Genomic DNA, 21,462 nt, shown 5'->3' with positions numbered 1-21,462 from the left:
AAATAAAAAAAAATAAAAAAATATATAATATGCATAGTTTTTAGTTTTTATATAATCTAATATAAATGTAAAATATATATATATTAAATTAAATTTATAATTATTTAAATTAAAATATATATTAATAATTATTTATATAATATTATTTTATATTAAATTATATATATATATATATATATATATATATATATATATATATATATATATATATATATATATTGCAGTGTATGCAGTAATTGCATTTCTGCAGTATTTTTTTATATTTGTTATATTAATATAAATAAATATTAATATATAATTAATATATTAATAAATATATTATATTATAATATTAATTAATAATTAATGAATATAATATATTTTGATAAAAATAAATGTAAAAAACACAAATTGTACACTTAAATATAAAATAAATATATTATAAAAATAATAAATAATTGAAAATTAAATAAATTAATAAATAAATAAAATAAAATAAATAAATAAACTAGGTTATATTTAGTGCATTATATATATGTGTGTGTGTGTGTGTGTGTGTGTGTGTGTGTGTGTGTGTGTGTGTGTGTGTGTGTGTGTGTGTGTGTATAAAATCTTTTAAATAACTGTAGACGGTGGATTTTTTTTTCTTTAAAACAGCCAAGTGACATATATATAAGTAATATATAAGTATATATGTAATACTTGGATTCTATACTTTAAACTAAACTATAATGGATATCAGTATATAGCGCTTTTGTTAAATGGCAGAAAAATAATCAGTTATCCAGTTTTGTTAAAATTACAATTCCTTCCAAAGCAAATGTATCATGAATATTAATGAGTACGTGCAGACGTTCCGTAGTAGCCTTCCAATGACAAGATTCGCTCCTGAATATTAATCATTAGTGCTGACGTTGAGTGGTTGACCTCCAATTCTAAACGACTGGCTCATGAATATTAATAAACAAACCTTCATCGTAGTTGAAGACGTATCTTATCTAGATATATAAGAAACCCCCTGTTCCAGACCCCGGTAATGGTAGCGTCTGCTGTGATAGTGGGTCTGGTTTCCTCACCTTCGGAAAAAGCGGATCTGTTTGTACGAAATCGCGCCTGAGGTTCAGAGGTTCGGTCTCTTCTTTCCGCGCCCGAGCAAGATCCTCAAGCCGTCAAACTGGAGTCGTTCAGGATGACCATGTTTAAAGGGAAACGTAGAAATCACCGGTGTGAGTTTACGACCATCAGTATAACTTTGAGAATGTGTTGTGTTTGCATTCAGTGCGTATTATTTCTCGAAATTAGTCATTAGAAAGAGTAATAAAGGTTAACGGTATATAAATGTTTGTATCTTTTCCATATCCTTTCTGTCAATCTCACCTGTTCAGTTTAGTTGCATATTGGCAAATTGTCAGTGTTATGCATGAGTAATATTACTGATACATATGACTCCAGGTTCCTGTCGTATCTGTATCTGAAAGATAAGACATCCTCATAATGGTAAATCCAAGATTGAAGTCCTCTGATATGTGAATTTGCTGCCTATTGAAACCCTTGGCACCTATTATGTGTTATTATGTGCGGTGTGATGGATGTGTTTTGATATTTTTGGCCATTCAGGAGCTGAAATGATCCATCTTGAGTGAATAGACGATGTCATTGTTCTCACAGAGAATATTTCACTGAGCCAGAGTCAATTAAAAAACTTAAGTTCCACCAGAGACAGGTTTAATGGCACTTTTCATGACTAATGTCGTCTTCCTCCTCTTCATCTTTCTCCTTCTCATCACCATCATCATCATCATGAGAGATCGGTGCAGGTAATCCATTAGCAGCAATGAAACTTGAGATGCATGTTAAAAAAATTACATTGTGCTCATAAAAAAAAGAGCATTGTAGTTAATTAAAACCATTTAAAAATGTTTGAAAAAAAATCTTGAAATACATGTTAACTGATATATATATATATATATATATATATATATATATATATATATATATATATATATATATATACATTTCAGCTCGCTGCTGTGGCAATGTTTCCTTACCTTACCTTACTAAAAAACTAAAACTGAAATAAAAAAATGAAAATGAAATAAAAAAAACTATATTAGACTAGTCACATGATCTTTCAGAAAGCATTCAAATATTCTGATTTGCTCCTTAAAAAACATTTATTATCATGAGGTTGAAAAAAAGCTGAGTAGAATATTTTAAGGTTTCTTTGATGAATAGAACGTTTAGAAGAACAGCATTTATCTGAAATAGATATTGATCAATTTAAAGCATGCTTGCTAAATAAAAGTCTTAATTTCTAAAAAACTAATTCTAAAAAAAAAAAAAAAAAATTATACTGACTCCAGACTTATGTAGTGCTTAATATTACAAAAGCTTTTAATTTCAGATAAATGCTGATCTTTGTATTTTTCTATTCATCAAAGAATCCTGAAAAAAAGTACTGGTTTAAATATTGATAGTAATAGTAAAATGTTTCTTGAGCAGCAAATCAGCATATTAGAATGATTTCTGAAGGATCATGTGACACTGAAGAGCAGTGATGCTGAAAATTTAGTTTTAATCAAAGGAATGTATTCAAATAGAAAACAGTTATTTTAAATAGCAAAAAATATTTCACAATTTTACTGTTTTTGCTGCACTTTGGATCAAATAAATGCTGGCTTGGTGACCAGAATAGACTTCTTTAAAAACATTAAAAATCTTACTGTTCAAAAACTTTTGACTGGTAGTGTATATTCACTCAAGAAACTGTCACAATTTGGAATGATTTAAAATAAATCGTGAAAAATGAACATTTCACACTTAATTACAAAGAAACAGCCAGTAACACATTGAATTAAATGTGAAATTTTCTTGAAGAAATAGTGTTTTATTGTAAAACATACTCCAATCATCTTTTGTTTTGTTTTTCACAACTTTTGAAAAAAATTTTTTTTACAGAACTAATTAACTATATGATAATAGTCACACCTTATGATAAGTCAATTTTTTAATATATATAATTTAAGCAAAACTGTGAACATAGCCATGCATCATCTATGCAAACCTTTTGTTAAACAGAAGCTATACATATCTCTCCGACACCCAAGTCTTTTAAAACTAGCACGTTCTAAAAGTAGAAATTTCTAAATTTATGAACAGCCCCACATTACTTTGCATCCCTCTTAACATTCAGATGTGCATCAGCAGAAGAGAGGCATATAAAGAAAATTATCTAAACAGAAGACTAGAGTTGTTTTTACTGCTCAGTTACTAATAATAGAGAGATTTTTGGTGCTATTTTTATTAGACAATCTTAATAAAACCACCCAGTTCCTTCTGGGCCTGTTGTCTATTGTGTGATAACCCTGTCAGTGCAAGTTTATAGATCTCAGAGCCACAATGCACATCTGATGGATGGATTTGACCTGGTCATCCCACTGTGCTGTGAGGAATGGGGCTGTGAGGGTGATGAGTGTGGACTTGGTTCCAGCCGCTATTTAAATTTCACAAGAATTGCAATGTCCTCTGGCCTCGAATGAAAGTTATATACACAGACAGCCAAAATTGCATTGTAAGGTAATGCTTGTATTCATAAAGCATAGTTTGTTTAATCCTGACTAAACTCTTGTGGATGTTCTTGTTAGTTAATTGGTTTTATTTCAGCTAGGCGCTGAGCTGCATCCTAAACTGAGTTATATTAGATCTGTCATCATCACTTCATTATGTAATTCACTGCGTCCTGCGCTGGCCTTGTAAATTCCCAAAGCCCAGCTGTTGCACCTTTTGGTACAATTAAATTCAAGCTAGGTGTATGGCAGATGTCTTATAATGCTATATCAGATGGATTATTTCAGTAGTGACTGGAAAGCAAAGACACACAGAATGAGTGGAAAAGCTTTATGAGACAGCTGGTCCAAAAATGAAGTATTCCTGAGTTGTAAATGTAAAAAGAATGAGCTCTTCTAAGACAAAAAGCATGTGCTTTCTGTTATTGCATCTGCAATTCCTGCTGTTAATTTTGTGGAAATGCCAGCCAATCAGAATGTAGGCTATTTAGAGCAACTTTTTTAAATTCATGAACTAAATTGTGCCATTATGAGATATTTTGTACTTCCACAAAATTCAGTAAAATTTACAGTCAAATCTGGCAACTGGGGTATAGAGAAATTAAGCATTTAAAACATTCCAGGTCTCAAATTTTGGTGACTTTGTATTTAATTTAATTAATTATTAATTAAGTTTATTTGTATTATTAACTGATATGAATGCCAAGCTAATTAAACTACTGAAATCTTTGTACTGTAATATTTAATGTATTTAAATAATATATTTTTACATGTGATTTAATATGCAGGTTGGTATATTAAATATAATTATTCATACTATTATAGTGTTTTTAATTTTAATTTAGCTTTTTATTCTCATTTACATTTTACTTTACATTTGAGAAATTTGTAATTTGAGAAATTGTACTTTTGTAATATATTACGTTTAAATATTATTTCTATTTAGCTTTATTTTTATTTCAGTTTTTTTTCCTTTTAATTTTAGTGCTTCATCTAATTTTTCTAAGGTTTCATCTAATATTTATGTTTTGTTTTATGCCTTTATTTTTTTATTTCCACAAAATACTTTTAATGCTTTTAGTTTTATTACAAGAAAATCATTATTATTGTTATTACCACCAGTACCAATGACAGCAATCACTGTGGTTTATTTTACATTCAAACCTAAATTTATGTAAAAATAATAAAGTAATTGTATTTTATTTCACAATTCATTATTTTATTTTATTTTATTATTTTTTTATTTATTTTTTATCCAAGTAAGTGGGATAATGCCCTGTCAGCAAGTAATGATCACAAAATAAACTCTTCATAGTACAGAATAATTATATTTTAAGTTTAATTATTTTTATAAACTTATTTTATTTTATTTTATTTTATTTTATTTTATTTTATTTTATTTTATTTTATTTTATTTTATCCATGTAAGTGGGATAATGCCCAGTCATCCAGTAACATTCACAAAAAGCCTTCATAGTCATCAATTATATCGATAAATTTATTTTGCAATTTCGTTATTTTATTTTATTTTTATTTTTTTATTTTTTTATTTTATTTTTTTATTTAAGTAATGACAGGCTCTTGTTTTTTTTTTTTTCTGTTTTTTCCATTCTAGTTTTGAACAGAATAATCACTGTGGACAAATGTTATTTTATTTTTTTTAATTTTATTATTTAAAATTATTTTATTTTATTGCAACAGATGTAGCTAAGCTAGTTATATGTATCATTAATTTAACTTTAAATTTGGTTAAAGTGACATTTTTATTATAAGAAATTATAATTTTTTTTACTATTGAACTTTTTATATAATTAAATCAAATAGAGATTTTAAGCATATATGGTTTTAATTTTTTTATGTTGCATATTTTCTTCCAAAAATCAGGAATATTACAGTTTTTTGATATATGTTGTTATCATTATAGTAAGAAATTATGTTTTACCTTAAACCTAACATTTTAACATATTTCATGTTCTTTTTTCCTACATCACATCATGTTGAGACACCATAACTACTCACCAGCTCACGATCATAAATTCGAAGTCCTTAAATCCTAGCTGGACTAAGAATACTGTGGCTTCGTTCTAAAATCTCTCGCTGATCTGTGGTTCAAAGCGTGGTAACAGGATTTTTTTTACCATGAGTACTTTGCCGTAACTGATTTAGTGCAAAAGGAAAATTCTTCAACCAGATTATCATCAAAAGGCATGATCGCGTCATACGGCCGGATTATCAGAGCCAACCCGCACTGGAGATGTTTATGTTTGCTTTAGCTGCTCGCATCTCGCCGCACGCGTCTGATCACCGGCTATAAGCCCTTTAACACCCCGATCCCTCAGACGCCTGCAGTGCTTCATTATTTACTCATTTAAAGCAGAGTTTGTGCTTGATGTCTGGGCTTTTCATCACATATTGTCTGCAGCTTTTAGGGTTTCAAGGATGCCATGAGGCCGGTCTGCCTACGGAGGTCCCTGCAGTGCTGATGTTTAACATTTCTCTGACCAAGTCATGTAGACTCAAATGTGCAAGAAATAAAGTGCAGATGAGTGTAGCCAGACATGGCACATTTAATTAGGTCACTAAAGGAATTTTAAATGAATGCTGAAGTAAGCCACAGAAAATCTCAGAATTGGCTCTTTCATGGCGCTTCATGTGCTTGTGTTGAATGTGTTGAATGTTGAAGTAGCACCTTAAAAGTAGACAAGATGAGAATTAGATGCTGTATTTTGCTGGTGAAAACACTGGGATGGATGGACATGTACACCACAATTCATGTCATTTATCAGATGCGTCAACATAATTATCTGTGTACCTCCTGCTGGGGATCAGGTTTTGAATAGACGCCACATGTAGACGTATATGGCTGCTAGAGAGTGTTTGTGGGCTATATTAAAGTATGTGAGTGTGTACCTTGCGCTTGTGACTTTCAGACGTGACAGTGTGCTAAGTGGAAGAAAATGAAGGGTTGGCTGTAAGCAGCAGTCTGCTTGCTCTTCTGTTTAGCAAGCAGTAAAACAGATGGCAACTGAGGATAATTCAGCACCCAGCTGGGAGTATATATGTATGTTAGACAGCTTGTTGGAATACTTGATTCTGATTGGTCAGAATAGTTTTGCAAATGTTAAATAAGTGGCAGTGGTTTATTTTAAAATAATTCACTTTTTATTTGATTCATAACTTGGTTCAGACTGTTGTGCTACTTGCCTATGTAAAATATTATTATTATTATAATTTATGTAAAACATATTGTTATCAGTAATTTAACTAAAATTAGTTATAAATTAATTTTAAAATAATTTAAAAGAAATATTTACTTTATTTTAATCATTTATAGATGCATTTATAGATAAATAATTTATTTTTTTACAGTTTTCATTTGTTTTAAAGTGGGATAATGCCCAGTCAGCCAGTGTGGATCACAAAATAAACCCTTCATATTATGCAATAATTATATGTTATGTTTAATTTTATTAATACATGTATTTTGCAGTTCATTATTTTATTTTATTTTATTTTATTTTATTTTATTTTATTTTATTTTATTTTATTTTATTTTATTTTATTTTATTTTATTTTATTTTATTTTATTTTATTTTGTTTTATTTTATTTTATTTTATGGAAGTGGGATAATGCACAGTCAGCCAATGTGGATCACAAAATAAACCCTTTTTATGTTTTATTTTATTAATACATGTATTTTGCAGTTCATTATTTTATTTTATTTTATTTTATTTTATTTTATTTTATTTTATTTTATTTTATTTTATTTTATTTTATTTTATTTTATTTTATTTTATTTTATTTTATTTTATTTTATTTTATTTTATTTTTGTAAGTGGGATAATGCCCAGTCAGCCAGTAATGGTCACAAAATAATCCCTCATAGTCATACATTAATTATTTTTAAGTTCAGTTATATTAATACATATTTTAGTGGGATAATGCCCAGTCAGTCAGCAATAACGACAAAATAAACCCTTCACAGTCCTACAACAATTAGTTGTAAATGACAGGCTGTCAGTTTTCCCTCTGTATATTTAGGTGTGTTTTTGTGTTTCCTCCACTGCATTCCAGTTTCAAACAGAATAACAGCAGTGCACAAGCATCACTTGTAATTAAAATACGTAGATTCAGTTTGTTTTACATCCATTCTGCACATAATTCACTTTCACCACTCACCCCCTTCTCACTCTCCTTTTTTTTTCTAAAAAATGTATTTTGATCTTAGAAATGATTGCATCTTAACACAGTGGTTCTCAAATGCCTTTACAATGGACGTCAAGTAGTGATCATGAATTGCATATTACACTGAACTGCACGGGCCAAACGATAAGCAAAAGTACACAACATAGGTTCAATAGGAAAATTAGGTTACACAACACACTCTGGGATAAATATTGCAGTAGTATTAGCCATATTGCTTACTGAATAAAATACAATAGAGTTTGATTGCATGCACAGCTGAAGATATGAGAGCTGTTTCACATGTTGTTGTTTTTTGATAAGCTTTTTTGTGTTGATATCCTTGTGTATGTTTTTTTTTTATTTTGCATTGGGTTTCCCTCATATCACAATTTCCTTACAGCAGGCTAATGCACAGAAATTGCAGCATTTTTGTGATTTACTGCTTGTACATGTCTATGTTTGTGGTGTGTTTGTAAGGTCAAACTGATAAGAGATCAGACAAGGTGCTGAGAAACAGAGGTTGTTTTTATACAGAGAAATAAAAGCAGCTTTTCGTTCTTGAGAGTTGCCTGTAAGATTACACAGGAGGCGGTCTCATCACATTAACTATGGACATGTTCTACCAGCGTTTGACAACCAGATGCTTTCTGTCTTCATTTTGAATAGTATATCTATTTCATATCATTTGGAATGAATTTATTTGTAGAAAATGCTTGAAAACTGTGTTTGTGCATAAACAAAAATACCACTTAGTTTGAATACTTTATCTAATGCCATGCCATTTGTGTCATTTTGAAGTGTCTAAATTAGGGCTATCAGTTTAACGCGTTAACTTAATTAGTTATGAAAATATAACCTGACTAAAATATTTTAATGCAGTTAATGCACTGGCCCCGCCCCTAGACCTGTACATAATATTTCATATTGTTAACTGTTGACAAATATGATGCAGGGCAACAACTGCATTTATGAATTTATAAAATTCAAGATATTGGTGTAGAAACATGCCTCTATATGTGTTTTGTCTCATATTTATATTTATCACACAATATCATATGGGCACAAGAATAATATGACACCTAGGCTGATTTTGTCCCGATCTATCAGGAGCTTAAATGTGATTTTATAGAACGGTTCAGTAAATAAGATGTTTATATTGTATTATATTTTAAAGACTTTGTGTTTTTGCAGAGAACATATTACCCTTGAAGCCATAGCAGAATAGTTGTGCATCTCTGACCAACACAGTTGTATTTAGTTTCTGAATGAATCCGCGTTTTGAACGAATCATGTGAATCAATGATTCAAAAGCCCATTCAAAAAAAGAGCCATTTACTTCATTCCTGAATGAATGAGCTGTTTGAACAAAATGAGTGAATGACTCGTAAAGATATTTACCATCACCTACTGGCAGATTTAGTTTCTTATCATCATTTCATTAACAACAACAACAACAACAACAACAACAAAAAAGTAAGACGATGTACAAGAGTGGAATCATTGTGAAAAAAATATTTCTCAGCTTTTATTTACATTTGAACAAAAAGTGCCATGTCTATAAATTATTCATACCTTTTGCAAACTGTCACAGTCTATGGGAAAATCCAAAGTTCTTTACCATTCCAAATAGTCCAAGCTGTTCTAAAGCATCCTAATTACCTTGATTCCTTGGGAACAGCTGTTTTAATCAACTCAACAGGTGAAAAACAGAAGCACATGTCCACAAACCATGCTGTTGGTTTGTGGACAGTCATGGCTAAGACAAAAGAGCTCACTGAGAACCTGCGGCTCCGCATTGTGGCTGCTCACAAGTCAGGAAAGGGCTATAAGACCATATCTAAATGTTTTAGATTAAAGAGTCCTGACTGAAATCCAATTGAGAATCTGTGGAGGGAGCTAAAAAAACAGGATGGTCGCAAGGAGACCCTCCAACCTGAAAGAGTTGGAGCTCATTGCTAAAGATGAATAGGAAAAAATACCAGTGGAGACATGCAAAAAGCTGGTCAGCAATTATAGGAAGTGTTTGATTGCTGTAATAGCCAATAAAGGCTTTTCTATTGATTATTGAGAAGGGTATGAATAATTTTGGACATGCCACTTTTTGTTCAAATGTAAATAAAAGATGACTAATTTTTTTTCCCACAATGATAACACAAAAATAGCTTTAAATAATCTTGCAAATTTATTTAATCGACACATTATGTAATTTATTAGGTAAAAATTTTTTATCGACTGACAGCCCTAGTCTAAATACTTATTGAAACATGTTAAATAACAAATGTTTGTGAATAAGGACTTGTTTTTAAATAGGACTTGTTTCAGATGCCGTGCATGTCTCTTTGTGAGTGCCCGTCTCAATAGAAAGCTTTCATGGAGCCACGATCCAAACAGTGAGAGTTCAGGACCACGGAGAGCTCCACTCGGCTCGGCCTGTCTCCAGGCAACCATTAGAAGTCCGGCGAACAAATGCAGATGAATGAAAATTTTCCCTTGTGGCCAGAGCTGCGTCCCCTCTGTGCCTATCATCAATCAGCGAAAAAATGAAACATAGACGTCACTCTCTTGCATCTCTCTGCTTTATTGGACAGACGCCCTTGCGCGGGTACCGCATACGTCTGAAGCAAGCAAACAAGCGCTTTATTAAATGGGATTCTCATAAAGGATGCTGTTTGAAGAAGTGACGTTGGCTAGGCTGTGTCTGAGTCACTTTGTGCTTGAGCATTTACCCCAGATCAGCATAAATAACAGGATTTCTGCGAGGAGATGCTTTCTGAAAAGGCTTTATGTTTTCTGTCATATTTTATCCTCTCGGTTTGATCCAGTAACACCAAGAAGCGCAAGAAGCTTTGTAAACATGACAAAACGTCCTTGCTTATGCTTAGTGTTTGTTAAATTGGAATAGATTTGGAGAAATTTGCAGTGAATAGGTGCCATCAGAATGAGAGTCCAAACAGCTGATAAAAACCTCACAATAATCCACAAGTAATCCACACCACTCTAGTTCAAAATTTAACATTTTGTGAAGCAAAAAGCTGAATGAAAAAAAAAATCTGACATTAAGACAGTTTTAACTTTAAACTGTTGCTTACTAAAAAAAAAAAATTCCAATTTTTTAATTTTTCTAGACTTTATTTTAATGGGTAAATTAAAAAATATCAATCAAAAAGCTTGTCTGATTAACTGAAATCATGAAACTTAATAATTTATCAGCAATTTATTAAAAGTTCAGTTTTACGTTTTACCAAATTCTGTGTTTTCTGTTAATTTTATGGATTCCAAAGCATCTCTGATTAATAGATTTTATAACTAATTACTTTTATTTCTCTTTTTTCAGAAATACTGTGTTGTGTATTTACTAGGGATGTAACGGTATTGTAAATACCGTCGTACCGCAATAGCAAATTTTTTCGATACTACCGTGGTTGCATTACTCGATAAAACCATAGGTCTTCTAAGAAAAGTTTGCTCAGGCGAACGGGAGGTAGCGGGAACTACAATTCCCATCAGCCCAGGTGTGGCCGTCATCCTTTGCGGTCTGTTGCCCGCCCCCCTTGAACGTCAAGTTCCCTTTATTTTCGATATAGCGCCAGATCACAATAGAAGTCATTTAAGGTTATCTTTCCTATAGAACAGGTCTATACATTGTTCTTTTATTAAACAAACTAAATTGCCTTATGTTATTTATCTTATTTACACGAAGGCATGTCATTTCTGTCTCTACTGTCACGCGTTTACAATGTCTCCTCCGCGAAAACACGGACTGGATCGCGGACTCCATTCATAAAAACGGAATTTACTATAGCGCGAAATGCCACGGAATTTGTAGATTATACGATTAATAAATCAAAAGTTGGTCTGTCACTTAATTCAAATCGCGATATGGACTAGTGTCTGTGACAACTGAAATGGAGAAAGACCGTTTTAATATGAATCCTGCATGTTCCGTTTGCCTCTATGTATGAATGGAGGAGACACGTTTTTTTTCTTTACTACAGGCATACTGAAGCACGCGTGACGCTCACGCTTATTTTTGGCTCAGTCTCCAAAGCTGCTGTGAGTGTCACTTTTACCGTTTCATTTGAGAAAACTAGCATCGTATCATACTATGGTAAACACACAGAAACTTCACGGCAACCTGTCAAAATAAAAGTACGGTTTAACATGTAACAGAACAATAGTCTTGTATTACTTTTGTACAGTATAATGTAGGTGTGTATATATTCCTATTTAAATAATTGACATAAAACAATATATATGATAAACAATTAATATTACAACAAGATTAACCACTTACTTTTGGAACAAAAATACTACAATTATTATTTAAACGTTTTAAACTGAATATAATTGTTCTTCCATGTATTGATTTTAACAGTAAACCTCTATTTGTTTGCCAAAAATTAAAAGGGTTTATTTTTCATTTGATTAAAAATAAATGTTTATTCTTTAATTGATTATCAGAAAAATAAAAACACACAAGAAAAAAAAAAAGCAAAAGATTGTGGAGCCCTATTGTTCAAAATGTTAAAACATCATTTTGGACTTATTTTTCCACTGAAATGAAGGTTTTCGTTTCTAGTACACAAAGTAGGCTAAAGTACTGCGAAAAAAAAGTAACGTGGTTACATGGTTTAATAATTTTTTGTTATTAAAATTGAAAAATTGAAGTTCCTGTTTAAAAGTTTACAGATAGATGGCTAATTCGTATGCCATTGATATGTTCAGTGTTCATGTAAACTGTTTAATAAACACATCTGGCACTTTTTTCGAGTCTCTTCATTAGTTTTGTTTTCCCTGTAAATGATTCAATAAATACCGTACCGTGCCATTCATACCGAGGTATTACCGTACCGTGAAGTTTTGATACCGTTACATCCCTAGTATTTACATTTCACATTAATCAAAAAGCATTCTAATTGATTGAACTAATGAAACTTAACAATTTAACAGCAATTTATTAAGTTTAATGAAAAATGACATTTTAAGGTCCTATGAAATACTCGTTAATTTTTTCTCGAATTTAGTTTTTATTTTTTTCTAAATTCAGTTTTCTGTTAATTTAATATTTTTTAAATTATATTTATTTTTTCAGAAATAAAGTGTTGTGAATTTACATTTTACATTTATCAAAAGCAAGTGTAATTTATTGACATTATTAAACCTAATGATTTAACAGCAATTTCTTAAAAGTTTAACAAAAAAAATACGTTAAGGCACTGTGAAATACTTTTTAATTTTTTTTTGTTGTTTTCTGTTAATTTTTCTGAATTTAATAGTGTAATTGAAATAGCAATTTAAAAGTTAATCTCTAATTAATTGATTTTATTTAAAAAGAAAATCTCTACTTTTATGTTTTTTTTTTCTCTAATTCAGTTTTATTTTGACCAAATTTTGTTTTCTGTTCATTTAATAGTCTCTAATTAATTGACTTTATTAAAAAAAAATTATTTCTCTTTTTTTTCTGAAATACTGTGTGGTGTATTTACACTTTGCAATAATCAAAAAAGCACATCTAATTAATTGAAATCATGAAACTTAACAAAATAACAGCAATTTATTAAAAGTAAAAAAAAAATAAAAAAAAATTTAAAGGCCCCATAAAATAATTTTTTTCTCAAATTCTATTTTCTGTTAATTTTCTGAATTCCATTTTAATGGTTTCATTAAATAGTAATAATCAAAAGCATGTCTAATTAGTTGATTTTATTTAAAAAAAAATGCTGTGTTGTGTATTTACATTTTATCTGATAAATTCTGTTAAATATTCCTTAAAGATTAATGTTTTAATAATAATTGTAATATTAGTTGTACTGTCATTACATCAAATAATATATTTCTGTCAGAGTTTCTTCAAGTTAAACTAAACTTTTAATTTGATGGGTTGCTGTGAAGACCTTTAAGTTGCTGTTTGTATATGACATGCCAATAGTTTTCTTAAAAGAAATGTTAAAATGCTCATGAAAATGCTCATACTTTTGATTTATTCATCTCAAATTTGTCAAATTCCGTGACATTCCGTGTTATAGAGTAAATTCTGTTTTTATGACTGAATTCTGTAATCATAAGGTCCTATTTTTTCAGAGGCAATGGTTTAAAGTTAAAACCTCTTAATAATGAATTTGTTTTATTACAAACACACAGATTCTCACTTCACAAGACATTAACTGATGGACTGGAGTGGTGTGAATTACTTGTGGATTATTGTGATGTTTTTATCAGCTGTTTGGACTTTCATTCTGACGGCACCCATTCACTGCAGAGGATCCGTTTGTGAGCAAGTAATGCATAATTTCCACAGCTCAAGCTGTTACTAACCACAAGGCACAGTCTGTCCTTATCTATCATCAGTATGAGATTTCATAGCTGCGGTACAAGGTGTGAATATAGCCATATCACATTTATCTTAAAGCATTTCTGTGGCAGAGTTTCCCCTCTGAATTCGCTTGTATCGCAGCGGTGGAGTGTTTTTGTGATAAATGCTGTTGACAGGAGTGCTGGGTTGTGTGGGTCAGATAGTTGAGATAAAGTCTCATCGATGTTTTGTACCTTGTGTTATCACTCGAGGATGATGAAGTGATAAAAAATGCTTTAATGTGCATATATAGTTGCATCAAGGTCAAGTTCTTCAGCATTCCTTACCTTCCTATTCATTCCTTTTCTTTCTTTTACCACAGGAGTGAAATTAAGTTGTTTTAGTGCAGGTTTTCATAGTTCCTTGAAAGATATACTGAGTGTGGATAAGCATTGCAAAAATGATCTGAAATTAAATCTTCTTAGAAGAATTCTTAGACAGTGAACCCCAAAAAGGAATATTTCACCAAATTTGCAAGCCATCCAAGATGTAGATGAGTTTGTTTCTTCATCAGAACAGATTTGGATCATTTACTCGCCAATAGATCCTCTGCAGTGAATGGGTGCCGTCGGAATTAGAGTCCAAACAGCTGATAAAACATCACAATAATCCACTCAACTCCAGTTCATCAATTAATGTCTTGAAAAGCTGCATGCTTTTAAGAAACAAATCCATCATTAAGATTTTTTTCAATTCAAACCATTGTTTTCAACTAAATTATGAATCCTCTATCCACAATATTGCTTTAATCAGCCTTTTTTGGGTTTAGTGTTCCTTTAAAAATGTATGAATGGCATTGCATGAGTTAACAAAACACCAAACCAAGTGGGATTTGTTTTACAAGATAGAAGACCACCAATGCATACTTTTCAAGCAAAAATATTTCAAATTATTTAAATCAATATCGCACAAATTCACTTACCATTTTGGACCACATTACCTAAACTAGCACTGCACCATCAAAAGCTTGCTACTATCAGCAATTTGCATGCAATGCCGATTCACGAAATGTTCCCTTCCAAAAAAAAAAATTCCCCGCTATATGTGTTTGTAATGGACTGCGTTTCTCATATAGATCTCATTCTGTTGTTATTCAAGAAGTAGATTGCACAAGATGACTTTTAGAGCACAGATATTTGGGAAAACAAACTTCTGCAGTATTTTTAGAATACAGGATATGTTTTTTTCTTGTTTTACAATCCCAGGGCTCCAAATTATTTGCTGAACATCAAACAGGCACCACATTGTTCTCCCCACCACATTCGAGTCATTAAAGGCTGATTCAGAGCGAAGTTGCATGGATTTGCTTGCCCGGCCGTGGTTTGAAAACCAAAAGCGACAACCTGCAACGAGAACTCATTACTACAGGTGCTTGATTCTGAATTCTTCTGTGTTTCTGCAGATATTAACATGGCCGGAGAGCCGAAACCCTACAGGCCTAAAGCAGGATCCAAACGACCCCTGACTGCTGTCTACAGGTGAGTGTTTCCTATTAAAAGGCTGCTATATAAATAGGACAACATGGCACTGAACCTACAGTTGAGGTCAAAAGTTTACATACACCTTGCAGAATCTGCAAAATGTTAATTATTTTACCAAAACAAGAGGGATCATAGAAAATGCTTGTTATTTTTTATTTAGTACTGATCTGAGTAAGATATTTCACGTAAAAGATGTTTAAATATAGTCCACAAGAGAAAATGAATTGAATTTATGACAAAAAAAATGACCCCGTCAAAAGTTTACACACACTTGATTCTTAATACTGTGTTGTTAATTGAAGAATCCACAGAATCCATGTTTTTGTTTTGTTTTTATTTTAGCGATAGTTGTTCATGAGTCCCTTGGTAGTCCTGAACAGTTACACTGCTTGTTGTTCTTCAGATAAATCCTTCAGGTCCCACAAATTTTTGTTTTTTCAGCATTTTTGTGTATTTTAACCCTTTCCAACAATGACTGTGTGATTTTGAGATGCATGTTTTCACACAGAGGACAACTGAGGGACTCATATATAATTATTACAGAAGGTTTAAACAATCACTGATGCTTCAGAAGGAAACACAATGCGTCAAGAGACACGGGGTGAAAACTTTTGGAATTTAAAGATCAGTTTAAATTTTACTTATTTTGTCTTCTGGGAAATATTTAAGTATCTTCTGTAGCTTCTGAGGGGCAGTACTAAATGGAAAAAAATATATATTTAGGTAAAATAAGAAAAATGTACACATCTTCTTTCTGTTCAAATGTTTACATCCCCAGCTGTTAATGCTTTGTGTTTTTTCTGAAGCATCAGTGAGTGTTATGAGCCCTCAGTTGTCCTCAGTGTGAAAAATTGATCTCAAAATCGTACAGTCATTATTGGAAAGGATTCAAATACACAAAAAAGTTGAAAAACTAAAGAATTTGTGGGACCTGAAGGATTTTTCTGAAGAACAGCGGGCAGTTTAACTGTTCAGGACAAACAAGGGCCTCATGAACCAAAAAAATAAATAAAAAATCACAGTGGATCATTCAGGTGACAACACAGTTAGAATCAAGAGTATGTAAACTTTTGAACGGGGTCATTTTTATAAATTCAATTGTTATTTACTGTTGTGGACAATATGTAAATGTCTTTTATGTAAAATATCTTATTCAGGTCAGTACTAAACAAAAAAAAAACATGCATTTTCTATGCTCCCTCTTATTTTGGTTAAATAATTAACATTTTGCGGATTCTGCATGGTGTATTTAAACTTTTGACTTCAACTGTAAATCTGTAAATACTATACATAGGCTACAAATGGACTGTGCATTTTACTTCAGATAGCATAGTGCAGTGTAAATGAAATGCATTCGCTGTTCTTACATTCTCCCTTGTTAGGAGAGCTGAGATAGAGCGGATTAAAGTCTGGTCGGTGTGGCTGAATGAAGCCGTCAGCACATTTGTCATATTATCAGGTTTAGATAACAGAACAGCCCGGGGTCTGCGATTATCAGCACATTCGTTCAATTGCTGAAGTTGCAGTTGTGTCTCGCAGGTTCGGTTAGATGGTTGAACCCTTATAGGAAGTGAAAAGCTCTCCAGACACATCGGTGAAAACTAACCAAGCAGAAAATGAGTGAAAAATCAATGTTTGAAAGGGTATTAGGCATTTACTCCTGTATTGAAAAGATTTTATAGGGATTCAGAGCTGTTTTATAGCAAACAATAAACACTAACTAAATGTTAAATAAATAGTGATTTGACTGTGAAACAATTATTGGATTAGAGCTGTTTGCTTTTTATGTTTTTGTCAATGAATGTAATGAAAATGTGGGGTTTTTTTCCCTTCTTTTATTTGCACTTAGCCAAAAATAATAGAATTGTAGTAATGACATAATGAATTATGGATTATTTTTGGCAATTCAGTTACTTATGGGTCTGAAAGAGTGCCTATCCAAGTTTTTTGTGTTATATGATTGCATTTTAATTCTTTATTTCTCACTCTCATTATATTTCTGTTATTCATTAAGTCTTGATTTGCATTTCAAATCAGCTAATTCAAACCCGATCCGTTACGTAATCTGAGGTAGGGCTAATTAGGAGAGCAGAACAGGAGGAAACCAACAAAGGAGAGCTTTGAATGTTAATTAGTTTGGAATGAAATGGTCGAAGAAACGAAGAGATGCCTATAATGGAATATAATGAGTTAGATGACCCCCAAATCATCCTCATTCCAGTTTTTATAGTTGACAGGATATTTATAATATGCATGCAATGTATTTAAATACACAATTGCATTACGTTTGACCTTGCTTGCCTCCTTAATTGTTGTCCTGATGTTATTGTACACAATTAAACATTAGTGCACGTTATCCTCTAGAAAAAAATAATTAGAAAAACATAAATGAATTATCATATATTTATAAAATTAACATGAACTTGTAGTGTAATAAAAAAAATTGAACCTGTACACACACCCTGGACCACAAAACCAGTTTTAAGTAGCATTGGTATATTTGTAGCAATAGCCAAAAAATACATTGTATGGGTCAAAATAATAAAGTAATAATAAAGTAATAAAAATAATAAAGTAAAGATCATGTTCCATGAAGTTATTTTGTAAATTTCCTACAATAACTATATCAAAACTTAATTTTTGATTAGTAATATGCATTGCTAAGAACTTTATTTGGACAACTTTAAAGGTGATTTTCTCAATATTTAGATGTTATTTGCACCCTCAGATTCCAGATTTTCAAATAGTTGTGTCTCAGCCAACCGAACTTGTTTATTAAGCAATGTCAGCTATGTCAGAGAATTGTGAAAATGCGAATGCGATACATAATTTTTCAAATATTTATTTTAAACTTATATAATATGTTTACACTTTAATATGAATAATATATAATCATGTTATCAGTAAAAAGTAACTGTAGTCTGAGTACGAGTACTTTAAATTAAATTAAATTAAAATTGCTTCATTTTTAGAATCTAGTTATGGAATCCAGATTACATGTAATCTGTAAAAAATATTAAATTAGATAACAAATAAATAGCATGAAATTAAATGAAATCAAAATGTATACACTTAAAACATTATACATTTTATATTTACTTTTTAATTTATATATATATATTATATTTTGTTTTATGAACTGAAATAATACAGTTTTTTCTTTTTGATTTGTGAGTAATGTAACAGAATGGTAATGGAAGAGTGCTAAAGGGTCATGTGTGTAGGCCAAGGTGATGAAGATGAGGGGCAGGTTTAGGCCTCAGGTGTAAGGTATGATTTAATAGAAATGAATGTACATGTGTATAACGGCTGTGTATTATCTGACAGAGATGGATGTATATGTTTATAATTACGTGTACGGTTTGACAGATATTAATGTATATGGATAAATGTGTATGTGTGGAGAATGTTGCGAAGACGGTATAGGGAAAAGGGAAAAACTCAGACCCAAATTGGTTCATGAATTTATTCATCATAGGTGTACAATATTCATAGATTTTATTCATGCTATAACCACCAGGGAGAGACTATTCAAACTCTGCAATCTTCAGTGTCCCATGATATGTCAGGTATAGAGTTGTCTTGCATGTGAATGGTGTAAGTCATTTTAGATGCCTGGAGGTTGGGAAAAACGCATAGAACAGATAGTATGTGCAGTGATTCTTGTGAGACTCAGTTTGTTGTTGTTTTAATGATTTACAAAAATAACACCAGAGAGCATCACATCTTCAGTTTGACCTGCCAGGATGCTCAGCTAGCCTATAACACACACACAAAAAAAGACATAAAAAGCAAATACGTGACCCTGGACTACAAAACCAGTCTTAAGTAGTTTGGGTTTAGCAATAGCCAAAAATACATTGTATGGGTCAAAATAATCGATTTTTCTTTTATGGCAAAAATCATTGGGATATTAAGTAAAGATGTAAATTTCCTACTGTAAATTTATCAAAACTTAATTTATGATTAGTAATAAGCATTTCTCAGAACTTCTTTCGGACAACTTTAAAGGCGATTGCCAACAGTATTGGGACACCCCGTTCTAATGAACTGGTTGTACTACTGTAGTAATTCCTAGTGCTGGGCGATATGACGATATATATCGTGGGGACGATAGAAAAGTGTCTATCGTCCTATTTCTCTTCTATCGTTTCTATCGTCTCTAACCTAATTTTATCAATTACTAAAGAAAATATTGCATTAAATAGGCTATGACAAATGTATGATAGTGTCTTGTTGCTGTGCAATGCATACTCTACCCTATAAGTGATAATCAAGAATAAAAACGAACTTTTTCACAAAGAAACTCCGTCTTGTGCGACGTGACGCTTTACGTTGTCGCGACATGCTTTAACTCGTGAGTGCTTAGCCTAAAGATGGAGACGCAAGAGGTTGAAGATGAATGCCCGGATCGAGTCGCAACAAACTGAAACTGCTACGCAGGCAGCAGACAAGAAGTACTTTTACCGACACGTGAGGATACGTCAGTGATTTTGTTGCATTTTGGCTTCAAGAGCTCCGACACAGACCAGAAGACAGTCATGTGCAAACTCTGCCAAAAGACTGTTTCCGCGCCCGACGCTGACGCCTGTTTCACACATACTTCGTCTGCAGTGCGTATGCGTTGCGTATTTTTTCCCGCACCCATGTTAACGGATCAGAGCGTTCACACTGCACGCGGTTGCTGTCCGGTAGTGCGTTCCAGAAGCGGTGCGTTTGCAGCAGTGGAGCGATCCTTTCGGCACAGAGTCTGTTTTTGCTGTGCTGCATGCGCTGAATTAAAGTGACAGCGCATTGTTCGCTGTAAAAATGACCATGGATTGACACGGAAATGTACCGTCCATAAATGCATATAAATGCAGTCTACTGTGTTTCACAGTCAACACGTGGCTTTTTGGCTAGGTTTAAAATAGTGCAGTTTTAAATAAACAAGGCAACATAATAGATGCACTTGTCCAGGTAGAAAAGTTATTTAAAATATGGTTTTTAATAAAGATTTAATACGAAAGAAAGGCACAGAGAGCCGACTGCTTGTCTGTGGTAAGTTTTAATTGAAAATATTTGTGATAGCCCAATTTCAATATGAAAAGGAAGCTATAGCCTACCTATGCTGTGTTTAAATGTGTTGCAACTTGCTTGAGCAACTTAATAAACAAATCTAGAAGTCAAGTGCATTGAATAATAGCCTACGTTGTTTATAATACGTTGAGTTTAAACGTGAATATGTCTAGTATTATTGTATTAGTGTACTGTGATAAAAGAGTATCCCAATGCTGAAAAAGCACGTTTGGATTTGAAATTAAAATAACGGATAAATGGTGTGTTTGTGGTAAACACCCGCGGATCAGGAACGGACTGCAAACGCGTTCTGTGTGGAATTAAAACGAGTCCGTGCTGCCTGCACTGCATACGTAACGCACACGGACTGTATACTCACTGCAGACGGAGTATGTGTGAAACAGGCATGATACTTTATTTTGGTTTGCAAACTTTGCACTACAAGGTTGAAAAATGTTTTGTTTATTTTTTATAATTGAGTGCTTTTCTGCTCAGAAACTTGAAATGGCTGTGCACTTTAATAAAAAAATAGTTTATTTTGATAATACTATTTAACTATGATGTGGATAAAATTCCCATGGGTACAAATCCTAATGCTTAGGCATATCATGATATCCTAGAAGATTGTGTTCTTCTAATTTAACAGCAACAGCAGAGATGGAAATACAATTTCTAAATACATTAATTGTTTGTGGTTTGTGGTTCAAGGACTGCATTTAAAGTCACACCAGAGGTGTTCAGCTAAGATTAGGACTTTGCTTTCTGCAAACCAGTCAAGTTCTTCCACACTGACTGAATCAATCATTTCTTTTTGAACCTAATACTAGACTAAGAACCTCA

The 21,462-nt window shown here is 32.0% G+C and overlaps 2 protein-coding genes across 3 annotated transcripts in view; both read left to right on the top strand.

Moving 5' to 3' along the window:
• The window catches only part of LOC141300276 (carbonic anhydrase 2-like), a 7,543-nt gene extending 6,447 nt beyond the window's left edge, over positions 1-1,096 (top strand). Inside the window, exon 5 of the mRNA XM_073830596.1 lies at positions 1,007-1,096. Within this exon, the coding sequence (XP_073686697.1) occupies positions 1,007-1,096 (90 nt within the window). The remainder of the gene's footprint in view (positions 1-1,006) is intronic.
• Positions 990-21,462, top strand: part of LOC141300476 (RNA-binding Raly-like protein) — a 43,188-nt gene continuing 22,715 nt past the window's right edge. Inside the window, exons 1-2 of one of the 2 annotated variants that reach the window (XM_073830758.1) lie at positions 990-1,205; positions 15,486-15,561. In XM_073830758.1, coding sequence (XP_073686859.1) covers positions 1,169-1,205; positions 15,486-15,561 — 113 coding nt within the window. In that variant the 5' untranslated portion in view covers positions 990-1,168. The remainder of the gene's footprint in view (positions 1,206-15,485; positions 15,562-21,462) is intronic. The other variant, XM_073830757.1, reaches the window with a different exon arrangement.

The sequence above is a fragment of the Garra rufa genome, chromosome 24 (assembly GCF_049309525.1).
Source record: "Garra rufa chromosome 24, GarRuf1.0, whole genome shotgun sequence".
Taxonomy (NCBI): Eukaryota; Metazoa; Chordata; class Actinopteri; order Cypriniformes; family Cyprinidae; genus Garra; species Garra rufa.
The sequence above is the reverse complement of the archived record's forward strand: the minus strand, read 5'-3'. Positions and strand labels throughout refer to the sequence as shown.